The sequence below is a fragment of the Polypterus senegalus genome, chromosome 15 (assembly GCF_016835505.1).
Source record: "Polypterus senegalus isolate Bchr_013 chromosome 15, ASM1683550v1, whole genome shotgun sequence".
NCBI lineage: Eukaryota > Metazoa > Chordata > Cladistia > Polypteriformes > Polypteridae > Polypterus > Polypterus senegalus.
The window spans coordinates 125421878-125440132 of record NC_053168.1 but is presented as its reverse complement, the minus strand read 5'-3'; the positions used below and the strand labels follow the sequence as shown (position 1 = coordinate 125440132).

The 18255-nt window shown below is 48.6% G+C and overlaps 1 protein-coding gene across 2 annotated transcripts in view; it reads left to right on the top strand.

Moving 5' to 3' along the window:
• Nucleotides 1-18255, top strand: part of angpt1 (angiopoietin 1) — a 100390-nt gene that overhangs the window by 55387 nt on the left and 26748 nt on the right. For both annotated transcript variants that reach the window (XM_039736543.1, XM_039736542.1), the window contains exons 2-4: nt 4338-4493; nt 5452-5573; nt 7241-7473. In XM_039736543.1, coding sequence (XP_039592477.1) covers nt 4338-4493; nt 5452-5573; nt 7241-7473 — 511 coding nt within the window. The remainder of the gene's footprint in view (nt 1-4337; nt 4494-5451; nt 5574-7240; nt 7474-18255) is intronic.

The window sequence follows — 18255 nt, the reverse complement described above, 5'->3', positions numbered from 1 at the left end:
CATGCCGTACGTGGACTTTGCTTTGGAAGTCGTAGTTACGTCCGATGATTCTTGGGTGAAGCGGGTTCAGGGGATGCATGGATGGCTTTGTTTGTTTTAATTGTTATTTAAAGCTCACATTTATTTATTTTCTAAGTCTAATTCACAGCCCGTCGTTTGTCAGCGCTCGGGTCTCAGTCGCGAGTAAAGTGTTTGTGTTTAGCAAGTGAGCTGAGAGCTCGTGGATATTCCACGTCCAGCGCGTTTATCTCGTATTAACGTTGTCCTCGGGGTCCGTGAAACAGACCAGGGATTACGTTAAAGGACACCAAAATAAAAATAACAAAGTTGTGTTCAGTAAGCGGCTCACTGGAATCCAACCATGAAGGGGGCTCCTGATTAGCCAGAGTGGCATCAAGTTAAAGGCCATCATTAAAACAATCCTGCTGCTAATAAACAAATAAAGTAGGAAATGCCACACGGGGTCAACAAGTCACCCAAAAAGGTCACCCTGACTGGAATTCTCGTATTCACGCCGCCTGTCACTCAACTTGCTCACCATAAATGTCAAAGCGCACCTTTCGATCGAAGTTAATCAACTGGGGGCTGGCAGGGGGGCTTCGAACGAGCCCAGTCGGTAACACGACACGCCCGGCCGGCCGGCCGGCCGCTGCTGCCATTCTCACTGGCCAGGAGGAGAGGGACGCGTAAATCACTTGGTGATTGTGCTTCTCAAATTGCACCAAATACCAGGTGTGACAGCAATATGGACACCGGGGGACGTGGTCCTGGTTTGGGGGGACGTGATCCCATAAAGCCTGCTGATATACGGGCCGTCATCAGCGCCGCTTTTACAACCAAATTCTAGCAAACTGGGAAAAGGCAAGAAGTGTCAAAGTGGAACAAGTGCTTTCTACACAGGGACCTGCGCAACACCCAGCCGAGATACCACCGGTGGTCTTCTGACCTGGAAATCTGTACCATACGGTGGGATGAGCAGGTGGACACGCAGTTCTCGGTTTATTTTATGGCCTCCTGATATGAAAGTTGGCAAAGTAACACTAGATTGAAAAAAAAAATCTGACCCGGACGGGACCCTCTGCCACCTCATCCACCAGTCCCCATTGTTTTAGGCTGCTTTGTGAACCTTAGGGAGGGTCTTTTACTTTTTTAGGAAAGAAAGCAATTTTTGAAAAAGTTACTTTAACAGCGGCCATCCACTCCTGTCGTTCCTACGAGAAATGGCAATAAGAAAGTATTCTGTACGGAGAACTGCAGTCAAAGTGAGGAGCGGCGAGACCCCCGTTAACTTGGTCATACGAGGACGCTGCGCGCCACACCTCATGAGGTTTACTAATTTGACTCGTTTGCCATCTTTCTGAAGGTTTGAAAGGAAACTGAAAAGGGGAGAAGTTTGAGGAGAGAAGTGAAGGTCAGAGAAGACGGAGGAGACCACCAAGAGGAAGTGCTATGGCGGGCTCATCTCCATGGTGTCTCTCAGTGACATCCCGTGTCGATGGTGCAGATGCAGACATTGATGGCGTTATGTTCAGTGAGCAGGCTGGTGACGCGTGATGGTAGAACTTCTTTACGTTACTTGCGTTTGGTTTCATTCTCCACAAATCCCCCATGTTGTCCAAGTCCCTCTGTGACGATTCTGCAGTGTCTGCTGCTCCTTCTAGTTTGACGTCACCAGCTTGCTCTCCACATTCTCGTCAGATCATTCCAATCCAGCGTCCGTCGTGCTATCAGCGTGCGGCGTATTCAAGACTCGTTTATTCATGAACGTCTTCATGTCAGTGGTTGAAGATCCTCAGTCTTCTCAATCGGAATGAGACGAGTTGGAGGTGCCGACAAGTTCAATTCTGCTGGCCATTAGAACTCTCAGCGATGAATGCATCACTTGCTGTTTTGACATCCAACATCATCCCCTAATCCAGACTATCTGGGGGGCCCTTTCTGTTTTCTGATCGTCTAAGTGTGTAATTTAGATACCGAAAGAGTGATGAGTTCATTAGGGGAGCGGATCGCTGGGATTTGTCAAGTCTTATACACAAAGATGGGAAGCGACGCTTGTAATGTTTACACGGGCCCGTTTGTGAATGTGCTGAAGAAACGTTTGTGTACTCCAGACGGCAGCGTCCATCCCTCAGAATCAAATATTTAAATTAGGAAAAATAAACCGACCCCGAATTTGCAGAAAAGTCCAGCTTACGAGTCCAGGGGTCTCACCAGGGCTGAGGCACGTCCTGACGAGGAGCTCCTGGTGTGTTATAAGCAAACGTGTGTGTTAATGGAGTGTCCTCAGTAAGTCATGCGAATGAGCTCAGATTGTTACATAGAAACACAGCGAGATGGGCAAGATGGGCATGGGGTCTCAGACTGGACGTCATTTACAAATGGAACAAAACCCAACTTCTTCTTCTTCTTTCGGCTGCTCCCATTAGGGGTCACCACAGCTGATCATCTTCTTCCATCTCTTCCTGTCCTCGTCATCTTGTTCTGTCACACCTGTCACCCGCATGTCCTCTCTCACCGCATCCATAAACTTTCTCTTAGGCCTTCCTCTTCTCCTCTTCCATGACAGCTCTATCCTTCTCCCAATATACCCCTCATCTCTCCTCTGCACAAGTCCAAACCAACGCCATCTCGCCTCTCTGACTTTGTCCTCTAATGTCTTCATTTCTAATCCTGTCCATCCTCGTCTCACCCAATGAAGATCTTAGCATCTTGAACTCTGCCACCTCCAGCTCCGTCTCCTGTGCCACCGTCACCAGCCCATATAACACAGTTGGTCTCACTACCGTCCTGTAGACCTTCCCTGTCACTCTTGCTCATCCCCGTCTGTCACAAGTCACTCCTGACACTCTTCTCCACCCTGCCTGCACTCTCTTCTTCACTTCTCTTCCACACTCCCCGTTACTCTGTGCTGTTGACCCTAGTAGTGTACCAGTGCGTTGGTGTGCCCCAAATTGGGGTACACTCAATCTCCATTAACCCTAACCTAACCCTAACTAATACACTTCAACAGAAACACCTCCGACAGCAAGTGTCTCCTTTCTGAGTCTCTTGGCAGCTTTAGTTTTTATTCCTTGTGTGAACGGTTTGCTTCCAGTTTCCCAAATATTTTTAAACCAAAGACGTTTGAACTGTGGAATGACGAGCGTTGTGACCCTAATCCTACACGGTGCTCGGGGGGCACACGCCTTGGCGAAAGCACAGGAAGGTAACGGCAAATCCCAGACGTTTCTCAGTAAGGTGAGCTTTGGTGCAGCAAATATTCAGCGTGTCACATTTTACAAAACACACTGCGGGGGGTGAATGAGAGCCCCAGAACAGGACTGGTCTGACTGGCATGAGGCACACTACCTGCGTTACCCAGCTGGGTAAGTGTCAATTCGGCTTCACGGGGCCAGCACCTCGAGTTCCCCAGTGAGCTTCATTATCAGGATATCAATTGAAAAACGAATCCTGGCGCCATGTTGATTGGCACATGCAAGTTATAATGCGACCAACTTATCGACTATGATTTAACGTCTGTCTGGTGAGAATGGGTACGAAGTGAACCTCTGCACTTTCACTCATCGCTGTTCAGAGCCTTGGGGGCAAAGCAGGAATCAGCCTTGCACGGGACACCACTTCACCCCAGTGTATTTAACGCACTGCCCGGAATGTGATTGGGATCAAGCAGGAATGGGCTAAGCGCTGAACGTAGGACACCGAAGGAGGTCTGCCACGCTTTTGGGTACCACAGACCTGCTTTTTCCATCATTCAGCATTTATCTCCCCCCAGACCCTCAGTCATCGTGCAAACAAGTGACAGAGTTGCCATTTTAGAAAACCCTCCTTGCATTTCCAGTCAACAATGTCCTTTATTATCTGGGGGCTCTGAAGTGAGGGAGGGACGAGTGTGGCCTGTGATTGACCATGACAGGTACTGGCCTCCCCTTCAGTCCTAACAAGGAATAAGTGGTCTGAAAATGGACAAAACTCCGTCCTGAGAAGAGGAGGATAGTGATGAAGATATGAATGGAATATGTCAAGGTGACACGTGGGCCTTCCTCTACCTAGAAAGTGAACCGTGACACTTATGGGTCTTCAGCAGCCCCTAAATGGAGAATGATGGTGGGTCATAAAGTACCAAACCATACCATACCGCTGTCTGTGCCCACTTATACTGAGCAGGGCAGAGGGGGTTGAAGGCTATGCCAGCAAGAATTGGGCACAGGGCTGGGACAAACCTGAACAGGGTGCCAGTCCATCAGAGGGTGAACGCAGAGTCACACACACACACACACACACACCACGCTCACCAGGGCACCACTTCTAATGAAATCGTTTGTTTTTTTTTTTTGCAGATTGAAAATTACATTCAAGAAAACATGAAGAATGAGATGGTGCAGATTCAGCAAAATGCAGTCCAGAACCACACGGCCACCATGTTAGAGATTGGCACCAACTTGTTAAGCCAGACAGCGGAGCAGACACGAAAGCTGACGAACGTTGAAACCCAGGTAGGTCCTCGAGATGAGAAGGCCAGGCGAGTTTTTAGATTTTCTCACTTTGAATTCAGCCAGCGGCCCAAATGGTGACGGTCGCTGTGTCAGTGAGGGACATGAGGGACATTGGCAGTAGTGCTCTTCCTAAATGACTGACATCATTTAAAAGCGTCTCAATCAATGGAGGATATCCCAGTTAGGATGACATTGGGCCCCCATGAGGTGCCTTGGCATCACATCCCCCAGGTGCCATTCTGAGCTCTCCTGATTTTGTTTCATTTTTTTGGTATTGTGATTGGATGCAAACCACGACAGAAAAAAATAATAATTACCTGCCACCTATGGAGAGCCACCAGAAGCCGTCATTACTGGCCTTTAATGGTGTCTGGATGTCTGCTTGTTGAGATCAACGTTAAGAATGTGCTACCTCAGCAGAAGATCTGGAGACCACGTCTGATGGTCTTCACGTCACTTTATTCACAAATAGCATCCCAACCAAAGTGTCTCTGTCTGAAGTTCTCACGAGACTGGCCTTGATGACTTACGTGTTTGGATTCAAACGATTCTGACTTACTTCCCCAGTCAAAAATGTGATTAGACTAGCCATTCGTTCAAAGTCGCCTCTCGTGTCTTTTTCTTTTCAACTTCCACAGCCACTGTGTCTCATGAAATATCAGGAAGCCTTCATCAATGAAGCTCCTGCTTATACAAGTAAGGGCCAGCAGTCGGGCTTCTCTTCAGGCCACTGACCTCTCTTCTTTGAGCCATGGATGTCATCTGATGGCCCAGCATTTGTAGCTACCACCTTAAACGTGATCGCAATGACCTCACCAGTGGAGGAGCACCGACGTGTCCCTCCTCTACTCGAGTGTTTCTGGTGTCTTCATCCAAGCAACGATTTGAATGACTGAGGTGTACTTCCAACAAGTCTTCACACTAACGGTGCCTAACATGCCATTCATTTGTTGAACAGGTGCTGAACCAGACGACCAGACTGGAAATCCAACTTCTCGAGAATTCGTTGTCCACCAATAAGTTGGAGAAGCAGCTGCTGGTCCAGATGAACGAGATCAGTAAACTCTTTGAGAAGAACAGGTGAGCTTCTTGGTGCAGAATTCGTCCTTATGATGGCTCCTGTGGCTTATGGGTCAGATGAAGATCACGCCTGTTGCGCTGTTTCACTCCCAGATAACAGCAGAATTGTCGTCCAATACTCACACCTAAGATGGCGGCTGAGACTTGTATCGGATGGTGACGAGTTCACTTATGGAGAGTTTATTCTCGTCGAGGGCTCAGGTTCACAGGTTACACTGTAGTTGTAAACTTTACAAACGACACAACACACACATAAAGACACAGCGTAGTCTGAAGACCACAATAGGACCCTGACGATACACGTCCACTAACACCACCATTGAGTCACAGACAGGCGACAAGGGAGGAGAGCACATGCAAACTCCACAAACCGGGTCAAACCAGAATTAACCAAACCTAAAAGACCACCAACCCACACCACAAGGGGAGTCAAAGAACACCAACTGCTGGAGACCACAGCAAAGCAGCTCTGGCGGCAGGTGTTAGGATTTATGTTTTTTTGTTCGTTTTTTGTGGGTTTATGGGACATGTCTTCATCTGTTTGGAGGTTTTGGAACTCGATGATCACAATAGTGACCCGACATTTACGCGATAGACATATGAGCACCGACAAAATAGTGCCCATTAAAACGCGGCGTCAAAATCGCGCCGACAAAATCGTGAAAGTTTTATTAAATATGACTTACTAGTTTAAAGCATATATAATAACGTTCATTTTAGAAGTCAATGTTATGAGACACGGCACGCAGATAGTCCTTAAGATCACGCCCTGCATACGTAGGAAGAACTGCAGCCAGACATCTTGATAGTTGAGCGTATTTAGACTTGCTGGCTGCCTGACTGCTGGTAATTCCGCTTTGCATACGATTGCGTCTCAATCGACCAACGTACTCACAAACATCAGCTCAGGTCATCGAAAGCGGACCCAACATCTTCTGGAGGAACAAAACTTGGTGCAATTAGCATCTTTGAATACAGTTATAACCTGGCACATCATGTGTACATAATACGCATGTACGCGTCCCACTCTCTTGGCCTCTCTTGCGATTTTGTCGGTGCGCCTTTGTCGAAAACCAGTTAGCGACTTTGTCGGCGCGAGTTTGTCCATCGTGGTTTTGTCGGGGCTCATATGTCTAGCGCGCTTTTGTCGGTGAACCGATCACAATAATGATGTCTGTTTCCATCGCCATCTTGGTTTCGTTACCAGCTCCCCCATGTTAGAGCACTAGCTTCAGGCAATGTGTGACACGTGTGATGTCATCAAAGCACCAGGTTGATGTCCTGTCGCCATCCAAGACTGACTGGTACCCCCAACCGGTCAGCATGTCAGTTAAATCCTTGATTATTGTCTTGTGTGTGTGTGTACGTGTGTGAGTGAGTGAGTGTGTTGGGGTGTGTGTGGGTGAATGTGTGTGTGTGGGTGAATGTGTGTGTGTGTGTGTGTGACGCGCGCGCGCCTGTGTGTGTGTGTGGGTGTGTGTGCTTCCTAATGCAGTTACTTAGCGTGAGTCTCTCGCGGCTCATCGCCTTCTTCCGTGACCTTCTTGCCTCACTCCCCTCCATAATCACAATTCTGCGGTGTGACTGTTGCGCGCTCCATAGATCTTATAACTTTTCTGATAAATACTCATCTGTCTGTCTGTCTCTCTGAAACATCTCTTCATCAGATTTCTAGAGAATAAAATCCTAGAGATGGAGGACCGGCACCGACTGGAGCTGGAGACCCTGCGTGCCGAGAAGGTGACCTTCCAGAATTTGGTGGGACGCCAGAGTAACATCATTCAGGAGCTCGAGAAACAACTCAGCAAAGCCACGAGCAACAACAGCATCCTGCAGAAGCAGCAGCTGGACCTGGCAGAGATGGTCCACAACCTCATAAATCTGTACGCCAAAGACGGGGGTAAGTCTGACAGGGCAGTGCGAGTCAATTGCAGACTCCAGGGGACCACCCTCGGTGACTCTTTGTCTCTGTCTCTTATGGGGTCTGAAAGTGAACCAAAAAGCACAGGAGTGGTCAGCGAGAGGCCTTCACTCAGGTCACATACTTTGTCAGTGATGACGACTTCCTATAGGAGGAGTTATGGTGACAGCAGTGCTGATGTCACTTGGCAGCGTCGGCAAAACACAATGACCCGTTGTTAGGGGCGTGGCTTTCATGAATGCCTGGTACAATAACTAACCAATAGACTTAAACCCTCAGAAGCTGCGAGACAACAATGTGTGTGGAGTGATAAATTACTGGAGACCCCAAGTCATAACTTCTGGGGTACTGTGTACACCGTCCAGGAGGAGAACAATGAGGCTGATTACAGGGGTCTGAATGGCCGGGACAGTGAAGGAGTTGACCCTTTTAGTTTTAGCAAGCTGAGTGTAAACTGAAGTGTTTACAGTAATGGAGGGTATTAAGACAGCGGACCCCACAGGACCTGTTAAGGGAAGATTTCACACTGAAGCAGAGACCCCTGGAATAGGTGACCAAGCAGTGCGGTGGGGAGCAGGACTTCTGAGAGAAGGTGGGACGAGTGCTGGACGCTGGCCTTTCTTATAGCCTATCAGTGGTCTACAGCCTGCTGTCCCGTCCTTTATGAGGATTGTGGTGTGCCAGTGCCACCAGGGAGCCCCACTTAAGAGCAGTCTGAACGAGAACAGGCCGTCCAGCCCCCTATAGATTGTTCAACGCTGGTCATTTGGTCTTCAGGACACCAGCAGCTCCTCCAAGCCGACTCTGTTGTCTCGTTTTTTGTTTTGTTGTTGATGGACGCTTTCTCTTTGACATTTAAACGAACGTCAGATCCACCTAATCGCCTGGCCTCAGTCCCTCGTCTGGTCATCATCTCAGCTCATCGTTCCCATAACGTCAGATGACTTGAAGTAAGTGCTGTTCCTTGTGGATGCAGTGCCCCGGGTTCAAGTCCCACACCCGTTTGCTGCCCACCTCACCAAAGGCATACAGCTGAGGTCATCTGGTGATTCTGAATTCTGCCTGAGTGGCCGGTCCATCGGGCTGACTCTCTGACCGGGCCTGACGTTGCCCACAGTGACTCAGACTAAGAAGGTTGAGTCTTTCTTATCTGTGGCGCATTTAAAAGTCTCCTTAGAAATTTCAAAATCCAAATAAAATAATCTTGTAAGTCAGAATGACGTGCAAAACTGATGACTTGTTTTAGTTTATTGCCGTCTAAACGGACCTTTCCGATTATTTTAAAAGTCTCCGGCGAGAGCACCGAGTTCTGGGCAGTCCCTGAAATGATTTGGGAACTCCACGTATATCAGTTTAGCAAGATTTATGGCCGCTGGGTGTTTCACAAGTGAAACATCTCAAGAGAGTCTGTGTTAATTCTAAATATACAGCAGCACACCGTGAAATGATTCATTCGACCGACGCCGCCGCACTTTCCACGAGCTGTAATTGCACAAATTCATCTTTATCGCCTGCCACATTCACTTCAAGTTTATTTTCTGTTCTTTAGGGTGTGCAGTAAGATAAAAAATGAGGGACGGGGACAAAAATATACATCACTTGCAATTAAAATCAGTTTAAAAATGTAGCATAAAATACAACAAGAAACAGGACTGAGCTCAATCCGCGGGCCGTCAGCCCCTCTTTCAAACGGCACAACGTACAGGGCAATGCCAGCAGGGCAGAGAGTGGCCACCGTAAGCTTCAGGCCTACAGTTTGTCTCGAGACACAGAGCAGCAGGACGCATTCAGGACCACCAAGTCATCTTTGAAGACAGTGCGCGTCTCTCATCGCCTTGTCCAGAAGCTCCTGTGTCTTTTCCTGGATTTTTGACATGGTAGCAAATCTTCCTCCCTTCGGTCTTAACTTTCATTTCAGGAACATAAAAAGTCACAGGAAACGAGTTCTGGTGAATGGAGAGGCTGTGAAGGAACAACTGCATTGTTTTTGGTCAAATGTAGTGCCAATGTAGTGTGTGCCACGGTGTTGTCATGGCGTCTAACGCAGTTCTAAGCACGACGCCCCTCCATGCACAATGCCCATGGTGGCTTGTGAAAAAAATGCCAAATCTCACACACGGCTGTGGAATAAACGGCAGAAACACAAAGGAGATCAGCTCCACACGATGGCACCCGACGGACTGAATAATGAAACGATATGCAGCGGCATATTAGATAACTACACCAAACTGCCAAGTCTCCTTCTGAGGGCAAATGAAGTTCTGTCTATCTACCAACTATGCTAAAATGTCTATCTATCTAATCCTGCCAACTACGCTATCTATCTATCTATCTATCTATCTATCTATCTATCTATCTATCTATCTATCTATCTATCTATCTATCTATCTATCTATCTATCTATTATATAGTGCCTTTCACTCTATCTATCTATCTATCTATCTATCTATCTATCTATCTATCTATCTATTCCTATGCTCTTAACCAAACTTGCACCAACCCCGTGTTAGACAAGATGGGGGGGGTGCTTGTGAATTGAAGGGGGTCTTGACTAATTTGCTATGAAGATAGTTCCGAAGGCCCCCCTCGCTAGCCATGTTACACTTTCCATGTGCGGGGTAACTAAAGGGGATGGCCGGTGACCTCCTCTCCTTGTGCTCAAACAAATCAAACCCCTGATTTAAGTCCACTTCCGCTGCCGCCTGCTCTCCCTAAGCGGGCACCGTTTGTTCAGTTGCGTTCTTTTAATTTTTTCGTCCTGTTTGCACATCTTACGTTATGAGATATTTTTTGATTTGGCTTACGGCTTCATAATTGAATCTACTTGGACGATACATCAATCCCTGAAAAAGTCTTCTTTTAAGACCGCAGGGAATGATGGAGTCTGAGTTTCAGCCAATCACACTCAGAAACCTGGACCTGCTTTAGTATCATTCTGGCCGCTCATTTCCTCCGATTTTATTGAGATGTCCAAATTTAGAAGGTGACATCAAGGAACATCTGCAAGGCTTCAAAGTGCAGCTGGCAATTCCCTACTGCAGCCAGGTCGGCCATTGCCAAACACTTATTGAAAATACAATCAATGCTGGAGAACGCATTAGGAGAAACAGATGAGGAAAGGGCGGCGCGACCGACCGTTGAGTGGGCACACCGCAGGCCCCTTTGTAACACTCATTAGCGACAGATGGGGGCTGAAGGGAGAAGAGCAAAGGCCCAAGTGAAACGTTTTGGAAATGCGATTAAGAGAAGAAATAAAGTGTGAAAAGGTGGTGGGAGCAGAAGACAGAAGGGCAATGGCGGAGTTTGGGGACTGGTGTTGAAGACTGGAGGTGCTCAGGACAGAGAAGTCATTTATAGGACCCCCATATTTGGGGCCTTCTAGTGAGCAGCCAGCACTGCCTATAAGGCACAGAAATAATCAAATAGAATGAACATATAAATTTATGAAAATCACATGTAAATGAAGCACTTTGTAAAGGGAAACAATGGCTCAGGTATGACGCCAGGTCTGGTGGTCCGCAGTCTTCATAGACATTCACCGTAGGCCTGCTGGGTATCAGGGCTATGCATATTTTGCTGTTTTTGATCATTTTATTTTTTCAGATCTGCAGTATACGTTATTTCTGTTGATTTCATGCGTAACTTGAAATGCAGCTTGCTCGTTGTGGGTGGAGCCCCAGGAGGCGGGGCCACCCTGACATCACCCCTCTTGAGCCCGCCCACAGGCTGTTTCATTTGGCTGAGAAGGCTCAGCAGTGGCGGATCATTGGTTTGGAGGAGTTTCCGAGTGGGTTCTGCTTAAAGGATTCTGATTTGTGGATGGATTGTATTTTGGGCAGGATTTGGAGGTCTTAGCTCCTCCATTGATTTTCTCTTAGGGTCTTACTCAGATATGAACTTGAAGAGCAATAGCAGGTCCATCTTGAAGGTTTGTGCTCGTCTTATCAATATATAAAGTCAAACATCCATGGGACCCCCTAACTTTCACAATCACCTTACCAATACACCACTTTAAAAAGTGTAAGGGGGGCTCTGTTTAGGGGGTTTCAGGGTTTAGTGGTATATGATGGACAAAAGCTTTGAAGCTTACTGTTATGAATGTAGATGACAGAGAAAAGATCAGGGCTCGCTGGCTCACCTCATTACGTCTTGGAGGAAACTCCAAATCATAAGACTCGTCCCCTTGAAGTGCAATCTAACGTGATGAATGGAGAAGCTGCCCGTCACATGGCGTCCCATGAAAGGTGCCAGCTACAAGTTATGGCCTCCCTGTGTCTGTTAACCTGGACATGCTGCCAGGTTGACATGGAAAAAGATCTTCCTCTAAATGGAGGGATGTCAGTGCTGGTCTATAAACACCTTGGTGGTCTTGGACCCTGCAAATCGGGAGTGACCTCTTCTGTTTGGGATCAGCATTGTGAAGGCAACACAGACGAATGTGAAGCACATGAATGAGTGTGAAGAAGGAGGTTAAATCAGTCGGTGGGTTTCTCTGACCCTTTCAAGCAGGGCTTTCAAGGTCACGCTGGCATCCCGCTGTCCGGCAAACGCCTGGCCACACAGTGGACATCCCCAGAGCCTGATGGTCGAGTCACGCCATCTTCCATCCGTGTTACCATCGCTTCTCTGTTTCCACTCGTACACATTCACCTCAAAGCTTCTTCCTCTTTAGTCTTCTTTGTCTTTCATTTCTGACGTGTCTTCCTCAGATATGGCGCCATGATCAGAGGTGCCCCATCACACATTACAGACAGACAGACGATGGCACAGCGATCAGGTGGGGCTGCCCGATACCCGAGGGATGACTTGAGCTGACATACAGAACGTGGACCTCGTTTGTGGTTTTCAGCCAATGAGGTCTGTGCTGACTCTGGTGGTCTAATCTTAGCAGAATTCTGAAAGGCTATGCTGTGGACCTCCAAAACGGGATGTCCATTTCTTAGGTGGGATTTCGCCGTGTTCGCCTTACATGTTATTCCACATGACCCTCACCGGTGTTCTGAAAATGTCCCTCAATAAAATGAAATAATGGTGTAGTTGGCAGGAGAATGATTAGGAGTCACGAAGCGTTCTGAGCACAACGTACCATTTTATGTGAATTTCTGCCCGTGCGCTCCAAGCACTTCTGAGTAATGACTGATCCTCGGGTCTCACATTGGCATGTGTGCAGCACTGGGTGGCCCTATCAGGTTTCTCTCCCATGACACGTTGCTGACACCAGCTGACGGCTCGTCCCGCGTCCTGTCACAGTCCAATGCTCTGTGCCACCGGCTCTGTCACGTGTTTGGATGGTGAGATAACCGGGCTGCACGTCACTTGACGCTCCTTCTGCCAGCTTTACATCGGGCGTTGGCTCATCCATGTCAGCCCTCAGCACTGCACGCTCGGCCCTGCTGGCTTGTTTTCCTGCTCATTTTGAGCTCCTAGTTTTCTTGCTCTTTCGCTCTTCCCCTTCATTTTGTTTGTTCTGCCTCTTTAAAGTGGTGCTTTGCAGGTGGAGCCCAAGGGGTCGGGGCCCCCCTCAAGTCACTCCGTCCCGCTTTATAGCAGTGGGGCTCTGAGTGTGTTGAATGCTTTGTTATTCTTTGCTTTTGTGGTTCATCTGATTGATTTGGCTTCTGTCTTTGGATTGCGTTATCATGTTGTGTCCCAGGACTTGCTTGCCTTGGATGGCCTTTTCAGTCAAATCCATTCGGCCCAAGTTTTGTCCTTTTGTTATTCTTGCTCTTTTTTAATAAAAACCCTCATTTATCACGGTCTTTGTGGGACTCTCCACATGCCAGAGCTCCGTGGTTTCCTTCTCCCTTGTGAGATATTTTGATAGACTTTGGGACTATCTGGTGTTCCGAACTTTTCAAGCCAGTTCTCCATTTTTGGGGCCTACTTAGGCCGAAGCCTGCAGGTGGTCATTGAGGAATGGCTGACTCTCCTCAGTGTGGGAGCCGCGTTGAGGGTCTTCTGGAGGCCGTGTCTCCGACCGGCCCCAAAGGAACTTCAAATATTTTCTTAACAGTCAGTGAAGGCAGGGACACAAAGTTCTGCTGGGACTTCAGAATCAAAACTGAATTTGTTATTCAACTCTTGAATGTTTTCTCCGTCTTTTTCAAGTTCCAGCTCTCAAATTAGGAGTTTTTTTATCTCTAGAATTCACATTTGCTGCCAGTTTTTTTCATTTGAGGTTTATTTTTATTGGTGTCTTTGTCACCATCCTGGTTATTTGCTGTCCCCGCCATTCTGAACTTGTCAGGGGCGGAGCCATTGCCGATGAGGCGGTGACCTGCGATTTACTTCACGGTGGGTTTAAAGGCCCTCCTTGGGGTCGAGCTGACGGATTGCGACGCTTTCTCCTGATGTCCTTTTCAAGCGTTTCTGTCCCCTGGTTTTTGGACTCGGAGTCTCGTCTCGTGTTTTGGTCTGGGTGGGCAGAGCAGTAAACCCCCTGGCTCTGGCTTTGGCATTGGCATTGGCTCCTGGTCACCTCATTAAAATCCTTTTTGCTAGAACAACAGTTTCTTCTTTTTTGAAATATTTCTCATAGTCCTTACAAAAATATTCATTTAAGGTCAGATCATTTTTTATTATGTAGTTAAAACCATCAGGAATTCGTGTTGACTTTTTTTATTTTATCAAATGCCACCATTTTGTAGCGCTGTTGCTATGGTGGGGTAACTTGTTGCTATGGGGCGTGGCCCCAGAGCTCATGACCCGTGACATCACCAGTTTAAAGGTCGGTATGGAGGGGCCTCGCGTTGTCCAAGATTGTGGACACTTCAGAAGGTTTCTGAGAGTTTGGGGCTTATTGGATGTTGAGTGCAGATTGGCACTCGATTGTTTGACGTCTTGCTTTTGACCTTTCACCTTGGTTTTCACCGACCATTGTTGCCTTTTTGTCGTTCTCCTCGTCCGCAGAAGAATCTTCCTTCCTTTCCTTCCTTTCCTTCCTTCCTTCCTTCCTTTTCGTGGTTTTATCCCAGTGGCTGGATGAGGAGGTTCATCTTTCTGCTCGGAGTTCCCCTCATTTTGTGGGTCATAAGCCCCGTTTGGATGGCGTTAGTTTCACACCATAAGGGCTGAGATGGTCGCTTTTACTGAAGGACCTTTGTAATGTTAGTGCCACCTGAATCATTCGTGGCAGGAAGTGTTCACGGACGGCGCGGTCGCGTCTCAGTAAAAATCACAGAGAAGGAAAAGTCCATGAATAATGGGGGAGAGGAGGTGGGGGATGTTACTGTACATCCCCTCGGGGGTCCAAAGGTGCGATGACATACACAATTTATATAGAGAGCAGGTGGGTGAGGGGCTTCTTATTAAGGTGGTCATAAGTTAACTACGGGCAAATGGCGGCATGTCGCGGCCCCAGTTCGAGCGGCGATGGCGTAAAGCTAATCCCGTCTCAGATGGGCTGCAGAGTAAACATTGAAGCCCCCCGCGCTGCAGCCCCTCACGAGGTGATGTCAAAAGTGTCATGGAGGAGCCCTTCAGGCGGGGATGCCCACATGTCTCTCTCACTTGCCCACCCGGTCGGTGTGGTTGTTTGCACTTGGTGGGCCTTGTCAGTTCTCTCATTAAAACAACTCAAGATTACGTACTTGCATAGCCCGGCCATTAAAAGTGACATATTGGTCCCACATTAAGACGTCTGATTGGCCAACATGCCCGACGTCTGCTAGGTTCTCCAACATAATATGGAGTCGAGATGTGAAGGACCCCCAAGTCCACCACATTTCTTTCATGTATCGGTGGTCCTCAGTAAGAAGGGTCCTGTCCAGTACAAATAAACAGAATAAATGTGCCACTTCACGCACAGGAAGTCAGCCTGTCACATACAATTCCACGGAGTCCAGCACGAGACTTTATGAAAACACAGTTAGTTATGCAGCCCACCCACCGCACTGGGTGGGCTGAACGTCGACAAGTTACGTCTAACTGGGGGTCCACATCTGGAAGAGCGTGTGTGGTGCTGGCCGAGAGGACATCGCAGCACCAGAGGAGCCCCCGACTTCACGAAGGGTCTGGTGGACGGACTGCAATGTGCTCATCGTAAACTAACGGGGCGCAGACGGTGGTGAACATCAATACTCCAGGGGTGAGCACTGCCAGGTCACAACTCCAGCAGCCTGCATCCACCCCGCTCGGCGTCTCTCGGCAGCGTCTCTCGTCGCCCACCCAGGTTTGCATCGACTTCGGCCTTCGCGTCTCGAAGATTCGCACGTTAGGTTTGAGTTCCGATGATATCATGTGCCACTTGAGCACCTTTTACTCTTTAAAAGAATATGACGGGATGGTGAAAGAGTAACGCTACGGGTAGGGACCCCCAGGACACGTTGTGGTAGTGTAGGCTCCTCAGAAACTGGTGATGGACGTTGGCCCAGATGACCGCGTCTCGTCACAACTCTTCTTGGTCTTCTGCCCGCTGTAAATGGTGCTGCTTTCTAAGTGTCCACAATCTTGGACAATGAGAGGACCCACCATAACGACCTTTAAACCAGTGATGTCACAGGTCACGAGCTCTGGGGCCACACCCCCTAGCAACAAGTTACCCCATCATAGCAACAGCACTACAAAATTGTGGCATGTGATAAAATTAAAGTCCCTGTACGGTCCCAGGGATCTCCCCGAACATCTGGGCAGTCGCCAGTCCAGCGCTTCGATGGGCGAGGCTGGCATCTACTTTATTCTTATTCAGTGGGCCAGTAGATTGTTGGCTTACTGCACATTCGCCCGTTGAGAGATGTCATTTATTCTGAACTCAAGACAGGGCACCGCCGGGCACAGCACATAACTGAAGTCCAGACCTCCACCCGGGCCTGGGCACATCAAAGTCTGCTGTCCTGGGACTTTGGGAGTGACGAGTACCAAATGAATGACACTTGAACCTGCAGCCGAATCTGTTGAGCTGCAGCCAGCAGTGTATATGGCCAGACGATCTTTATCAAGCCGTGTCACCTGACAAGTGTGGGGCAGAAATAAGGGGGTGGCACCCCAGACCAAAGCGGGCACACTGGTTTGGTTTCTTTGACTGTTAATGGCAGACATGACTTTATGTCGGCCTTCATGCTGCTTATTTATCGACTGATTAACTTAATTCTCAATACGTGCAAACACTTTTAGAAATCCAAGAAAGGGCAGACTGGGGGGTCCGCTTGTGCTTAAAGCCGCTTGACCAAACAGAGAAGCTGCACTTTCAGCCTGAAGAGATAACACGAGTGACCTCTGCTAGTGGAGTGTTTGGAAATGTCAGCAATTACGGCGTCCGTCATCCTGTAGAGGGTCACACCGGGACCACCAGCGGGCTGACATATCTGAGTGGAGGTGCCCCACAATCGTTAGCGCCAAGCTCAACGTCGGCAGAGAAAGGCACCCACAAGTCTGCCATAAAAAACAAAAACTCCAAATCAGCATCAACAGCTTGTAAAATCACAAAAGGCTTCACCCAGAAGATCGGACCCTCTGAGGGTAAATATAAACCACTTGTTATAACAGGAACTTGAAATTTATAGCTTGTGGAATTCGGGGCTCGGTGTCTTGCCAAGCGCTTCAGCTCTAATCATCAACAGATGGCAGTGAAAGCACCAGTGACGTCACACGAGGCGCTCGCAGTGACAACGACGGCCAGCTCTCTGATGCCCGCTTCAGACTCGATTCCCATGGCGTACACTGGGAGAAGACGGCAGGCTGTGAGGTACTGGGAACCCTAAACAGAATGATTTCATGGACAGTGCCAGGGAACCCGTGCCAACTCAAATACCAGTGTGGATGGCTCAGCAATGTCTCTCGCCGTCAGGTGTCGCTCCCCTAATTCAGCGTATTGGTGCACATCGTCCTCCGGTTTCATTGGTAAACTGGAACCAAACGACTGCCCGTCCATCTTTCTTTTATTTAGCGTCCTTCATAGATGGCAAAGCCCTCAAAACTCAGAATCAGCCATGGCCTTCAGAGTCGGGCAGTGACGGGGGGTCCCTTGATGGTATCAGGCGACGGCCACATAGCCAAACCAGGAGCAGCGCAGACAGACACAGAAGGTGAGCTTTCTCTTCATATCATCAATGAAAATTCAAGAGACCAAAGGTGGTCAGCATGGCAGCAAACGGAAGACAAACCCTGAGGGTCCACCAAGTAAAGCCAGTATCTCCAAATCTCCGCTCTCTGGTCAAACCGCCGCCCTACCAGCCAGACATCTCCCACCCGTCATTCTAGGATTACCTCTGGAGTAATCAGGAAGAGCCATGGAAACCTCTGAGCTCGTCCCCCCTAAACTCCCCCTGGTGGCCCAGCAGGCAGTTGGTGTGTTTGATGCCACCTGGTCTCCAGGACAGATGTCAGGTGGGAACCTTCTGTGCCACCTGAGCTTCTGAGGGACTTGTCTCTCTCGCCACTGCCCAGTGGTTGCCCATACAGTGAGGTTCAGCTGTTTTTGGTTTCTTGTGTGTGTTGGATGAACACCAAATTAAGGGGGACTGAAAACACAGAAAGAGCCGTAATGGACATCAGTGTGCGAAGGGGTGACAGGAGTGACCTGTAATCTATATATATAATTCACTAAGGCAAGACAACCATGGAAAGCACGCCGGACAGTTGAGACACCAATGGCGCCCGCAGGAAGGAGCCACGCCCACCAACTCCAAGACCATTGGATATGATGACAAGTCGCAGGGCCACGCCCACCAACTCGGACGCGACGACACAGAAGAAATGGCGTCTGTCGTTGAGGTCACATGCAGTGCAGGTCAGGTTAATGTCACGTGCATGTCACGTAGCTCC